Genomic DNA, 14,961 nt, shown 5'->3' on the forward strand with positions numbered 1-14,961 from the left:
AAATACTACTGGAATTATGTGTGAGTTTATCATTGTTTTGAAGTGCTGATAAAGGGGCTGTACATCTTGCCTGGGGCCATACCATTTGAAGTTTGATGAACTTGTGAATGATAGCATCTTTGTCCCCTGCTGTTTGGACCTCATTTGACGAGGCTTTAGCAGACCATCAAGGAAGAGTGAGGGTCTTATCATGAGCCGTACCCCTCATTACCAGGCTGTAGTATGCATGAGGGTGAGGGAATAGGATGTTGGTGTGCTGCATTTCTGTGGAGACTTGCATATTTTTTGGTGGAACCAATACTTTGGGAGGGCAGATCAATCCACTTTGGGGTGGACTCTTGTGATTGACGTGAGATTTTGTGACTTTGTTCCCTGTTGTTACTATTGCATCAACTGCAAAAAAAATCCATTTTCAGACCTGTATTTGGTCTGCTATCATTTTCAGATTCGTAAGAAGTCATTTTGGTGTGTGTGGGGTTTTCTTTTGAGTAGTTTGGAAGGCCTCTTGTTTGCTATTATTTAGCTTATTATGGATTATCTTTTTTTTCCTTATGGGCTAGATTTAGCTAAATCATAGATATTTGTAGAGAGTGTGTTTAGCATTCAAGTCCTTCATTCTAAATTCGTGTATAGAATGTTGATGAACCTTGGAGCATTATGGTAATAGTTGGTTCATCCTATTATATACATAGTTTACGTTTCAAAGTTGCTATGATTATTAACTATTTTCTATCTAGCCATATACAATTGTCATTTACTTTATCAATTCATTTGCATGTGGACTATGTTACTTTATTAAGGGCAAAGTATATTCTCACAATATGCTTATAGTGGCTGTAGGTTGATAGGTCTGGTTGTTTGATGCTGTTTCTGGAATAGACTGTGTGTAAGTTTTTTGATAACATTTCGGATCACACTTCGTGATCCATCATCAGGATGATTGAGAGCTAAAGATGCATAAAATATTGTGACTTAGTTAAATCACCCAAGGTTTGGACTAACCTTGTACCTGTCACTAACACATTGATTAAGAGAGTAAACTATCTTAATAAAATAGCAAGTATGTTTATAATTCTACTTTCAAGTGCAATACATTGTCTTTCTACCCCTATTCTAAGGTGGAAGGATTCACTATCAGAATGGACGGTATAGCTGGTTATAAAAATATATATTTGATGGATGTCATTGCCCTTGCTGCCTTGCATGATGCTGTCATATTAAAATTAGATCATAATTTACTGACCTGGGTTCTCTATTGCTGAGGTTACTTGACATTCCATGAATGATGTTGTAACATATTACAACTGTGGTAGTTGATATCACTAAAACCCGCTAATGTATGGCATTATCTAAAATTAGGAGTATATTTAACATTGATGGTAAGAATGCTTGTGATATTATGTAACACCAACCTGAATGAAGGGGAAGAGACATGATTATATTTTGAGGACAATTCATCAAACTTAGGAGAACTAAATGTGACTTTGATCCCGTTTGGAAGTGGGTATGTAGGCAGTCCTTGGGTGAAGGATGCTCCTATGAGCTCAAGTCCATAGGGGAAAGTTTAGGGAATTTAGTCAAGGTTTGGGATTCCTAAATTTGTTTGACCTTCCCTCTTCAATATGCTTTAGTCTAAGGTTGGAGTTTGCATTAGATGGCTATGAAAGAGTTAAGGGAACTTGATAACTCATATCTAATAGCTATGTAATATTAAGATAACGACATCTAATGAGATGAATAATGGGTATTCTTATTGATATGGATGGTTTGCCTACTTCTAATGTACACCTATATCTATGTTTAGCTTAGGATTGAGTTCCTAGGGGTGGCCTTTGCCAACTACGAGAGTAAGTACTACCAATATGGTATGGTCAATGGTGTTCTATTTAAATATTTTATCTATGGATTTAATCATGTAATGAAGTAAATTGACTTTAATTACTTATGAGTTTATATGGGTTTATTTATGTGTTTGGATAGAGGCCATTTTATATGGATTCAATGAATTATATGTTGATAAATTGACCCTAGACATATAAGATTATTGAATAGTTTACCAATTCCCTCTTGGTAATGTAACCAAATTAATTAGCCATGGTATAAAGTATAAACCCTTCCAATAATTTGTTAGATCAATGTCTTGATACTTTTAGTGTCACAATGTTGATTTGACATCAATACACGATCTAACTTCTTGGCATCACAACTAGGGTTGAGTGAGGGACTCTGCGAGGGCATAGGTAGAGGATATTTTATCTCCTAATGTAGTTGTCCCATTCATCACAAGGTGATCATCGAAATTGTAAAACCCGTGACCTACTTATAGATAATCTTATTGTTTGCTCCAACATGATAGGAGTAAAGGAGTGTGCTCTACCAAAAGAAGTATCCGACTCTATCATAGGTTAGTTGGCTTTTACTAGTAGCATGAAGGTGATGAATGGCCATGCTACTCTAGAGGCATAGATTGTTTTTGCTAGTGGCATGCAAGTGATGGCCGATGCCCATGCTACTTTAGTGGCATGGATGGTTACTTCTAATGGCATGCAGACAATGGATGGTAGTGCTACTTTAGAGGCATGGATGGTTTTCGCTAGTGACATGCGAACCATAGAGCTAGTGGCATGCAAGTGATGGATGCTCATGTTAGGATAACTGGTGGACAACTGAGAGGGAGGGTGGGGGTGAATCGGTTGTCAATAGATTATAAAACTTTAAGCACACAAAACCTTTTACCGGAATGCATAAACCAAATACCGGAATATCTGATATAACAATTAAGCACAAACATAAATCACAGAACAATTACCAACCATCCACAACACATAACACCAAGATTTGTACATGGAAAACCTGGTAAAGGGAAAAACCACGGTGGGAAGCCTACCCTTAGTTAGATAATACTTCTGTTGTAAGTATGTGATTACAATAAGAGGGGCCTGCACATTCAGGAAGGCCAACAGCCTAGAGCGCATTGTTCATCACAAAAGGAGCCTCACTGACTGCAAAAGAAATCTAGACTACAATCCGGAAAGATGAATGAACTGCAAGAATAGCATCTCCTATGCCTGAGTACAGTTCCAGTTAAGCTCAATACCAGAGGTCTTAAACCTCTTACACAAACCCAATTCGATCACCTATGATCGATCAAAACCTCTGCATATGATTACAACTTTATTCGCACATAGGTAATCCCATAACCCACATACCACGATCTGCAAAGAGATCTTACATTATATTTATACCAACCCGGGACCTAAACAATTAAGTCGGCCACCTAAAAGATAAAACAATAAATCCGTTACATAATCCCACAAACCAATGATAAACCAAGTCGGTCTAAGACCAAAACAACATAAACCAAACAATAAATCCAACTGGTAACGCATCGGGAGCATCAACCAACACGTTACACAAATTGGTCCATAACCTAACAGAATAAGATAGAATAGGTTCGGTCCTAAATGCAAACACCACCGATCAACTGGAACACGAACAAGATAACCATCAACATCCTGATAACCTTTTAGAAGCCACACCAACACCACTTATCGGATTCACCAAAAGATCTTCAACAAAACTCTGCTGGTAAAACCCTTACCGGTAACCAAAAGGCTTACTAGAACAAGTGATAGCTTCCTGATCATCAAATCCCGAACCAACTGAATGTGATATGCATCAGGAATACATGAATAACCAATCCAAACCAATTCCAACAACTGGAACATACTGGAGAAGATCTCTAGATTAACATCATAATCCAACCATTCTACCGGAACCCGGTAGACAGCAAAACAACTAGTGTTGACATCAATGACAAACATCAATGCAACACATAATCAATTCCTCCAAATTGCCAACAATCTCTCCCTTCGGCATTAATGGCAACACTAGATATGAAAAACATCTAAGTGCCAAGAAATGCCAAACAAGTCTCCTCCAATGGAAGACATCCAACAATCTCCCCAAAATGATATGACAGTGAAGTTCTAAACCAACAGACCAAACTCCCCCTGTGAATGATATCCCTATTAAACTCTGTTCTTCACATAAATATCTCTCCCCCTTTGACATCAATGCCAGAAATATGACATAAACATCAAAGAAAAATCATAAATCCACTGAACAACACAACTGACTACTCCCCCTGAGTAATAGCACCAACACATCAATCCATAATGAATGATAGTTCTGATAATGCATGTCGGACTGATGCCAATCAACATCACTCAAGTCTCTACCGGAGGGGCAGAAACTCCCAATCTGTCTCTGAAGTACTCAAATGATTCCTTAGGCAAAGGTTTAGTGAAGATATCTACAATCTGCTCTTTAGTGTTCACATAAACTAGTCCGACTTCATTTGCTTCCACCTTCTCCTTCAGAAAATTATACTTGATAGAAATGTGCTTTGTCTTAGAATGAAATACCGGATTCTTTGATATGTCAATAGCAACAGAGTTATCACAGTGAATAACTACCGGTTCATTGCAATCTACCCTTATATCCTTCAACATTTGCTTCATCCATAGAACTTGTGTACAGTTAGTAGCAGCATCAACATACTCAACTTCAGTAGTAGATAAAGAAGTACATGACTGTTTCTTGCTGATCCATGAAACAAGTTTTTTTCCAAGAAAGAAAGCTCCACTGGATGTGCTCTTCCGGTCATCAACATCTCCAGCCCAATCTGCATCTGTATATGCACATAGTGTAAAGTCATCATTTTTAGGATACCACAAACCATATTTAGTTGTTCCTTGTAAATACCTGAAAATCCTTTTCACCTCACTCTCATGATTCTCTCTAGGATCACTCTGATATCTTGATACAATACAAACTGCATTCATTATATCCGGTCTAGTTCGAGTCAGATATAACAAACCACCAATCATAGATTTATACCTTGTAGGATTTATTGGAGCTGATGCATCATTCTTTGTCAATTTCTCACTTGTAACCATAGGAGTACCAACTGTTTGGAATTTTTCATACCAAATTTCTTCAACAACTCTCTAGCATACTTAGTTTGACAGATGAAAATACCTTTATCAGTTTGAGTAATCTGCAAACCTAAGAAAAATTTCATCTCCCCAATCATAGACATCTCAAATTCATTCTTCATATTATCAAAGAATTCCATACATAACTTATCCTCACCTCCAAAAGTGATATCATCAACAAAGATTTCAACAATCAATATGTCATCATTAGTGAGCTTGTAATATTAGTTACTATCAACATTACCTTTAGTGAAACCAAGCTTCAAAAGATATTTGTCCAATCTAGCATACCAAGCTCTAGGGGCTTGTTTCAATCCATATAAAGCTTTCCTTAATCTGCAAACCATGTTTTTGTCATCTGAAAGTGAAAATCCATCAGGTTGCTCAATGTAAACTTCCTCTTCAAGATCTCCATTAAAAAATGCACACTTAACATCCATCTGATAAACCTTGTATTTCTTATGGGCAACATAAGCAAGAAATAATCTCACAGCTTCAATCCTAGCTACCGGAGCAAAAGTCGCATCATAATCAATTCTTTCCTTCTAAGAATATCCTTTACATACCAATCTAGCCTTATTCCTCACAACTTGTCCATCCTCATTCAATTTATTCCTAAAGATCCACTTAGTTCCAATAACATTCCATTTTTTAGGCCGGGGAACTAAAGTCCATGTGTTGTTCTTTTCTATCTGATCTAATTCCTTTCCATAGTTCTCATCCAACATTGATCTTTACAAGCTTCAATAACTGATGCCGGTTCAACTTGAGAAATTAAACATACCTCATTAGCTGCCAACCTTCTTCTTGTCATTTCTCCTTTGTTCTTGTCTCCAATGATCTGATCATTTGAATCATTTAACCTTACGTACCTAGGAGTCTTCTGACTTTCTATTTCTCTGCTCTGATCTTCAGTTACTGTTGAATTTTCTGATATTGCCGGGGTAACTGGTTCAACATTCTGTTCCGGTACAGGTGCTACCGGTTTAGTTATGATCATCTCAACTTCCAGTTCTCTCTCATAAGTTTTGATTTGACCTTTGTTCTACTCATCCACCTTGACATTAGCACTCTCCACAATTCTCTGCAATCTTTTGTTATAACATCTATATGCTTTGTTTTCATTAGAGTAACCAAGAAATATCCCTTCATCACATCTAGGATCAAACTTTCCAATGGAATCATCTCTTTTAATATAGTATTTACTACCAAAGATTTTGAAATATTTAACTGTAGGTGTATGACCAAACCATAACTCATAAGGTGTCTTACCGGTGTCTCCTTTGATATGAACTCTGTTGAATGTGTATACCGCCATGCTCACAACTTCTCTCCAATAAATATGAGGCAGATTAGCTTCCATCATAATAGTTTTAGCTGCATCCAAGATAGTTCTGTTCTTTCTTTCCACAACACCATTCTGCTGAGGTGTCTGGGGTGGAGACAACTGTCTCCTTATCCCATACTTCTCACAATAACTGTTAAATTCACCAGATGTGAATTCACTACTCTGATCTGACCTTAAGCATTTAATCTTCAACCCTGTCTCTGTCTCAACTTTAGCTTTAAAGATCTTGAACTTTTCAAAAGCTTCAGATTTCTCCCTTAGAAAAGTAACCTACATCATTCTAGGATAGTCATCAATGATTAGCATAAAATATCTATCACCCTGAAAACTTTTTATTCTAGCAGGACCACACAAATCAGTATGAATAAGATCAAGAACATCATTATATTTGTCTTGTATATTCTTAAAAGAAGTTCTGACTTGCTTTCCCATTTGACATTCCTTACATACCGGATTATAGGGCTTCACAATCTTAGGTATATCTCTAACAGCCTTAATTGAATTGATCTTTACAATGCAATCAAAATTCACATGACACGACCTCTTATGCCATAGCCAACTCTCATCAATTTGTGCAATCAAACCTGTCTTCTCACCGGAGTTCAAATGAAAGATGTTACCTTTAGTCTGAGTACTGGTTGCAATCTCCAAACCAGATCTGTTAATGATTTTGCATTTTCCATCTTTGAACTGTAATTGAAATCCTTTATCCACCAACTGTCCTACACTCAAAAGATTATGCCTTAAACCTTCAACATAATAAACATTATCAGTGTTATGCTTACCATCCAATGATATAGTTCCTCTTCCTCTGATCATGCATGCTTTTTCATCTCCAAATCTAACCAGACCACCATCAAATTCTTGCAATGATAGAAACTTCCTTTTATTTCCAGTCATATGATGTGAACATCCACTGTCTATCACCCATTCATCCTTGTCTTCAATTTTAGCAGCAAGGGCCTTTTCCTCATTTTGAGTAACAGGTGTGAGAGCATCTTCCTTGATAGCCAAAAATACCCATTCCTTTCCACTGCCAGACCCACTACTTGAATCTTGTGCTGGTTCATCATCAGAATCAGTCACACCTTCCTCATCCGCATAGTAACATGATTTGTCTTTGTTCCTCCTGTACTTATGCTTGTTTTGATAATCATGATTAGGCCTAAAAGATCTTCTAGCTTTCTCCTCAAACCTTGAATTCCTCTCAAGACATCTAGATGCAAAATGACCTATCTTATTACATGCAAAACATTTAAAAGGTGATTTTCCTTCATACTTACTTCCCGCCGGACCTTTAGGTACTCTTCTAGCAAATAGGGCTTCAAATTGCTCAAACTCATCATCTTCTTTCTTCATTTCCTCCAATTTCTTCACATATAAAGTTCCAATCACTCTAGCCAGTTGATAATGCAGATGTATGAAAAGAAGATCAGTCTTTGTAGCTCCTTGAGGACCAAATTCTTCAAGCCCAAAAGCAGATAACTTTCCAACTATAGTATCCCTATTAACAGAAGTGTTAGACATTGTTCTCAGCTCATTAATCGTAGTGGCCTTCATCTTGTAAGTCGGTGGCAAAGCTTTCAATACTTTAGAAACAATCTCATCTTCGCTCAGAGATTCACCACAACACTGAATTCCCATAACAATTTCATTAACTCTTTCCATAAAAGCAATAATCCTTTCATTTTCTTCCATCTTCAGGTTCTCATACCTCTCCCGGTAACCATCAAATTTAGCAATTTTAACAGTAGGGTCACCTTCATTCAGAGTCTCCAACTTATCCCATATAGCCTTTGCAGATGATTAGTCAGTTAATCCCATTATTTGCTGATCAGAAAGTGCACTCAAGAGTGCTTCTCTAGCTCTACAGTCATTTTCAATGTTCTTATCCAAGTCTGCCGAAGGAGGATTGCCAGATGCCAGATTATAAGGAGTATAGCCTTTCTCAGTTAGCTCCCAAATCTCTTTCCCAATACATCTCAAATAAGTCTCCATCTGAATCTTCCATACTCTGTAATTTGTTGAATCAAGCTTAGGGGTGTCTCTCTGGAAAATAGCTGTAGATGAACTATTAGTTGCCATAGGATCTTCCTCAAGTGGTTAAGCTTCTGCAGAGAGGACCAAGATCTGATACCAATTGTTAGGATAACCGGTGGACAACTGGGAGGGGGGGGGGGGGGTGAATCAGATGTCAACAGATTATAAAAATTTAAGCACACAAAACCTTTTGCCAGAATGCATAAACCAAATACCAGAATATCAGATATAATAATTAAGCACAAACATAAATCACCGAACAATTACCAACCATCCACAACACATAACACTAAGATTTGTACATGGAAAACCCGATAAAGTGAAAAACCACGGTGTGAAGCCTACCCACAGTCAAATAATACTTCTGCAGTAAGTATGTGATTACAATAAGAGGGGCTGCACATGCAAGAAGGCCAACAGCCTAGAGCGCATTGCTCATCACAAAAGGAGCCTCATTGACTACAAAAGAAATCCAGACTACAATCTGGAAAGATGAATGAACTGCAAGAATAGCATCTCCTATGCCTGAGTACAGTTCCAGTTAAACTCAATACCAGAGGTCTTAAACCTCTTACACAAACCCAATTCGATCACCTATGATCGATCAAAGCCTCTGTATATGATTACAACTTTATTCGCACACAGATAATCCCATAACCCACATACCGCGATCTACAAAGAGATCTTACATCATATTTATACCAACCCGAGACCTAAACAATTAGGTCGGCCACCTAAAAGATAATACAATAAATCCGTTACATAATCCCACAAACCAATGATAAACCAAGTCGGCCTAAGACCGAAACAACATAAACCAAACAATAAATCCAACCGATAACGCATTGGGAGCATCGACCAACACGTTACACAAACCGGTCCATAACTTAACAGAATAAGATAGAAGAGGTCCGGTCCTAAATGGAAACACCATCGATCAACTGGAACACGAACAAGATAACCATCAACATCTTGATAACCTTCTAGAAACCGCACCAACACCACTTATCGGATTCACCAAAAGATCTTCAACAAAGCTCTGCCGGTAAAACCTTTACCGGTAACCAAAAGGCTTACTAGAACAAATGATAGCTTCCGGATCATCAAATCCCGAACCAACTGAATATGATATGCATTAGGAATACATGAATAACCAATCCAAACCAATTCCAACAACCGGAACATACCGGAGAAGATCTCCAGATTAACATCATAATCCAACCACTCTACTGGAACCCGGTAGACAGCAAAACAACTAGTGTTGACATCAATGACAAATATCAATGCAACACATAATCAATTCTTCCAAATTGCCAACAGCTCATGCTACTCCAGAGACATGGATTGTTATTCCTAGTGGCATGTGGGCCATAGAGCTAGTAGCATGCAAAGTGATGGATGCCAAGATCCACCTATATTCGGAGTTTAGTATTGGCATTAGTGTATTAGAGGAATTGTGTGTTTCCTATGTGGTTTTTGCCCAAGGTAGTATTTTCTAGTTTTGATTATTAATTCAATTCATGTGATTGATAGTATAGGTGCTAGGCTTGGGTCTATGGTATAACCTTAAGACATCTTGATTATGTAACTTATATGATGGTTGACGACCTAGACGATTAATGGGTTGTATGAATCTTATTACTGGCCTTAGGTATTGTGAACACTGTTATAAACTTATACCTATGGCCTTGCCAGTGAGGACATCAAGTAGTATGGGATACTTGATTGTCATCATAGATTGCTATGGATTGGGAAAATGATGGGACCCATGGTGTAGTATGATATGCACCAACATTCCTTTTCTAGATGAGATCTATTTATGAGTTTCTATGTTAGTGAACTAGATAGTGGGATGATGCATACCGAAGGTTGCATCCACTTCCATTGTGTTTGTTGGTCTTCATATGAATATGTGATGTAATGTGTAGAATTTTCCCATTGAATATATGTTATGTATACTTGAACTAGTTGCTATTGTACTTGTGATGTGCATGAACTAGTCACCGTTGTACCTATGATGTGTGTATGAGCTAGTCACTATTATACACATGATGTGTGCATGAACTAGTCACCCTATGTATAAGTGATGTATGCTCGAGCCAATCACAATGTGAACTTGGGGTGATAGAATGATATGACCCTTGTGTGAACTTGGGTGTGTTTGTACACTAATGATTGATATTGATTGGCATGGAATCAACATGTGTCTAGAATGTGATGATATCGTTCTATTGTAATTAGACTAATTTTGAAAGCTTATGCTTAATGAATAATCATGGTTTAAATCGAAGATTTAAGATTTCATACAAGAGGAGAGGATGAATTCTCTCTATGATTGGTTTACAGACTATGAAGCCTCTTATTCCCTAAAGGGATATGTAGGTAGCTCATCTTGAATGAACCCTTGAGATTTAGGTTTGGGTTTAGGGATGACCCTAACATTGGGAGCTTACCACCAAGTGTAAGCATAAGTGGTGGTGTAGAGTTGTCACCACCATGGTGATTGGAGACATTACAAAGTCGGCTCTTCTAAGCTAGATAGAAGATGGTCAGTCAATTAAGTGAAAAAAATTTGGTTGTAACTGAGGGGCAGTTATTATAGTATTAAAGAAATAAATATTTAAACACATTCACCAGCCATTGCATAATACAGATACCTCTTGGTGTAATTATTAATCAATTTATTATTTATAAAATTATAGATTATTTATTTCTAGTATATTGAGAACTAAAATATATTTATGTTTATTATTTTTAATATATTTATATATTTATTATGACTATTTTTAATATTATAAATATTACAACTGTACTCATTGTATTGAATTTGGAGATTTTATTTTCCATATCGACATATCTGAACCCCAAACCCAAACTAGCAACTTATGTTTTAGGGAAATACATGACGAAGCATGACTTTGGACTGTAACTGAGAGGAGGAAAAGAACATATAGCATACATACTAATGGTTCCAACATGGCACGTAGTCTTAGCCGAAGAAGGACATTTTGTAAGGGGCAGTCCATGCTCCCATTCTTTGGACAGTATATACTATAAACACTCTATTCAATCATTCTCTGGATAATCAAAGTCCAAAACGCCATTTTGACACAATATATTAACATTCATTAATCCATTGTGATCGTAGGGAAACTTTTTCTAAAAGACACATTACAGGGTGGGTTTAAATTCATATTTTTTTTAGGACCTTACAATTTCTTAACTTTGTCTACCTGTCGTAATTGTATTTTCAATGGCAGCATATTCACCGTACATGTTATGATTATGTGTGGAAATAAAGGGCTTTGTCCAACCTGTATCAACCAGGAGTATCATATTTATTCTTTGTAATTTAATTGAATCTATTGTGTATGGTATTCCTTTACAGGAAACCACCCAATATATTTGGTGTTCTTTGTATGATCCATTGAATGTCCGTGCATATTTCTTTTGTATCGATCATGGGATTTGGCACTTCATTCTCAACAAATTTCATTTTGAATAGATGTAAACTGATAGGAAATAATCTTTGATCATTTGATAAGCTTAATTCAATTTAGTGCTTGAAATGGCAGAGAAGAATTGGCTTGTGATGAAGCAGAATTGGGGCCAGCTGGATTCTCAGAAAAAGTCAGGCAGCAGCAGAAATTACAGGAACAGGTAGGGACAATTGAATTGCATTCAATTATGAAATATGCAATTTTTTCTTGATTTTGAAAGTAAAGTAAGATTTTTTTTATCGTAACACGTATTTTGCATTTTTTGGGCAGCAATTAATGATGCTGAGACAGATGCGAGAATTGCCGATAGATGATCAATGCTCGGTTCTTAAAGCTGTATGGGTCTCTCTTTGATTTTAGTGTGATATCCAATTTAGGAAGATGAAGTAGAGTATTGGTAATTGGATCTTTTGAAATTAGAAACAAACATGGACGTATAGATAATATTAAATTGTTTGTTTATTTCTTGTAGCATTCTTGATATAAGCTTTTGTTATGCAGCTGCATGAGCAGATGGAACAAGGGCAGTATGAAAATAGTAGTGCAGTTATGACACAAGAGCAAATTCAGCATCTGATCAACAGAAAATTAGAATGATTTTAGAAGCCGAGATCAATTTTCCAGTAGGTTCCATTAGTGCAGAGAACGTTTGAAGCACGTTCCTCTTGTATTTGCAAAGAAACTTTGTAACTAGCATTCTTTCTTTAGGACCTGCTAATGAATCACTTTTTTTTGCATCACTCTCAAACATGTCCCATGCTCAGTTTTTAAGAATGTTGCTAATTGAAATAAAATCTGAATTTTTTTCTATCAAAATGTTGCCTTGTAAGTGATGAAAAGTAACAACTACGCTTTCCTCTGTTTGGTTACATGTCAATGAAATTTACTTTAAGCAGTCCATGTTCGTATGATATGCCATTTATATGCTTCAGAGTTTTAACATCAGGCAGTCTATTTTTTCAGATAACCAGTGTGCCTCTCTTGTGGACTTTTTCGATTTCATCTTGTTCTAGTTGGTTTACATTAGTTCTCCGACTGGCCATGCTTCTTGCCATACCTCTAGTGGCTTGACATATTATTTTTATAAGGAGATCTCAACCTCAAATATGCTTTCCATAGTTTCCACAAGAAATGATGTATATGGGGATAATTTAGTAATAGTGGACATATTTTCTTTGTTAAATGTTGTCATCCTTGAGAGAGCTTATCAGTAGTCTCTTTGGCTCTTAACAGGCCTTTTTAAAGTTATCTCTTGGCTATTCAAAACTATGCATTGTAGGGATTAAATTTCTCCTTTGAAAGTGGAATTTCATTCTCTAAACATCTAAGTTACTGGGTGCACCCCCTTGGGTCCTGATCTCGTACTGAACGGGTGTGGGTACAGGTCCTGTGATGGGAGCGCCCTGAGTGTGCCTAGGGTCTTGCCTAGGCACCCTAGGCATATCCAGGCTGCTCCTGGGCGAACCCAAGGGATCCCCAAACCAAAAATTAAATAAAAATAATTTTTTATACAAAGATCATTTTTATAAACAAAAATGTGTCAAATACCTAATTTTTGCCATTAAGTGATAAAATTGTGAAAATGGCATTTGTGTGGTTTCAAAGGCCTAATTTGGGCTTGGTAGCTGGGGTTCTACCCCTTGACCTCCATCAAGTTGATAATTCTCTGAGCATCATCATGGATTAAGGTGCTAGCTTTTTTTGTCTTAAAATGTGTAAGACACTGTTTGTTGAGCCCCGAGAGACCTATCCATATTGTTTATATTGTTAGCTTTTGTTGTCTTGAAATGCGTAAGACATTGTTTGTTGAGCTTCTGGGCCGTTGGTTGCCTTACTGTAGATGATGGCATTAGGACTGACAATGTTAACTTTTTTTGGTTTTCATATTGAGCATTGGTGTGCGTGTAGGCTTGCTGACACTTATTTATAAACCCTTGTATATAAAAAATAGAGGAAAAAAAAGATAGGATCATGTAAATCTATGGAGTTGATAAAAATTTGTAGAGTGACCATAGTTACTATCCACCAACAGGATTCATACCCCATGGCGGTGGTCTCTTTGCACCACACTCTTGAATTTTGATGGAAGTAAAGATCAGATTTCATTATAAGCAGTCTTTTCAAAATAAGGACTATTTCCCCATTAGAATATTTGTTAATTGATCGCTTGTGGGTAATATAGTAATTTGATTGATAGTTTGGGTTTCCACATTATTGACATCCTTCATTTTGGGTGGATCTTACAAACTTTCACCGACAGTGTTCCTATTGTACTATACTGGGACATAAACCCATCTTGGCATTTGACTTGATCCGTTAATGATCTTTCATGTCATTTTGAAGAACTATTATTTATTTGTCAATTTAGACAATTCAAAGATTTGGCTAATAAATAAATTGAGTAAAAGTTAGGTAAAAACAAAAAATTTATATGCTATAAATAAATTATAAATTATTATTTTACTTCTACCCATATTTCTTTTTAAAGATTTATCACCTTAATTGAAAGGAAAATATTAAAATTGTAAATAATTTAAAACCCCTCACAAGCTATCATGTTCATGTTTTTAATACAAATAATACATACAAAATTACTAAATATATTATTTTATGTATAATGATTGATTGATATCAATCAAGGTTGTGTTTACATAATTATTTTTCAGGTATTTGGATAAAGAATAAACGATCCAAGTTTTATTTAATTATAATAAATGAAGATTTTATGAACTAAGGGTATGGTTGCAAACGTCTATATAATCTCTTACAAAATCACAAACCTTTTTATTTTGACTCCTACCTTGCTTAAGTTATGATATATTTCAAGTAAATTACACTTGGTTCCATCCAAACCAAATTAAACCCTTCTTTGTATACTTTTGAAGAAGAAGAAATTTGAGTATTATATTGCTTTGAAGTACAAAATATATAAAGAGGTGTTTATAAATGGTTTCACTATCATTATAAAGACTTGACTTGAAGAAGTTAGAACATCTTCAATTTTGATAACTTCTACTAATGTGAATAATCACCTTGTTTAACTATAAACTAGTTTTGGTTAAGGTAAGTTGGT

The 14,961-nt window shown here is 36.2% G+C and overlaps 1 protein-coding gene across 1 annotated transcript in view; it reads left to right on the forward strand.

Moving 5' to 3' along the window:
* LOC131050951 (uncharacterized) overlaps positions 1–12,786 on the forward strand; it is a 54,790-nt gene extending 42,004 nt beyond the window's left edge. The window contains exons 5-7 of the mRNA XM_057985275.2: positions 11,964–12,048; positions 12,159–12,224; positions 12,390–12,786. Of these exons, the coding sequence (XP_057841258.1) occupies positions 11,964–12,048; positions 12,159–12,224; positions 12,390–12,485 (247 nt within the window). The 3' untranslated portion in view covers positions 12,486–12,786. The remainder of the gene's footprint in view (positions 1–11,963; positions 12,049–12,158; positions 12,225–12,389) is intronic.
* The last annotated feature ends 2,175 nt before the right edge of the window (positions 12,787–14,961 follow it).

The sequence above is a fragment of the Cryptomeria japonica genome, chromosome 2 (assembly GCF_030272615.1).
Source record: "Cryptomeria japonica chromosome 2, Sugi_1.0, whole genome shotgun sequence".
NCBI lineage: Eukaryota > Viridiplantae > Streptophyta > Pinopsida > Cupressales > Cupressaceae > Cryptomeria > Cryptomeria japonica.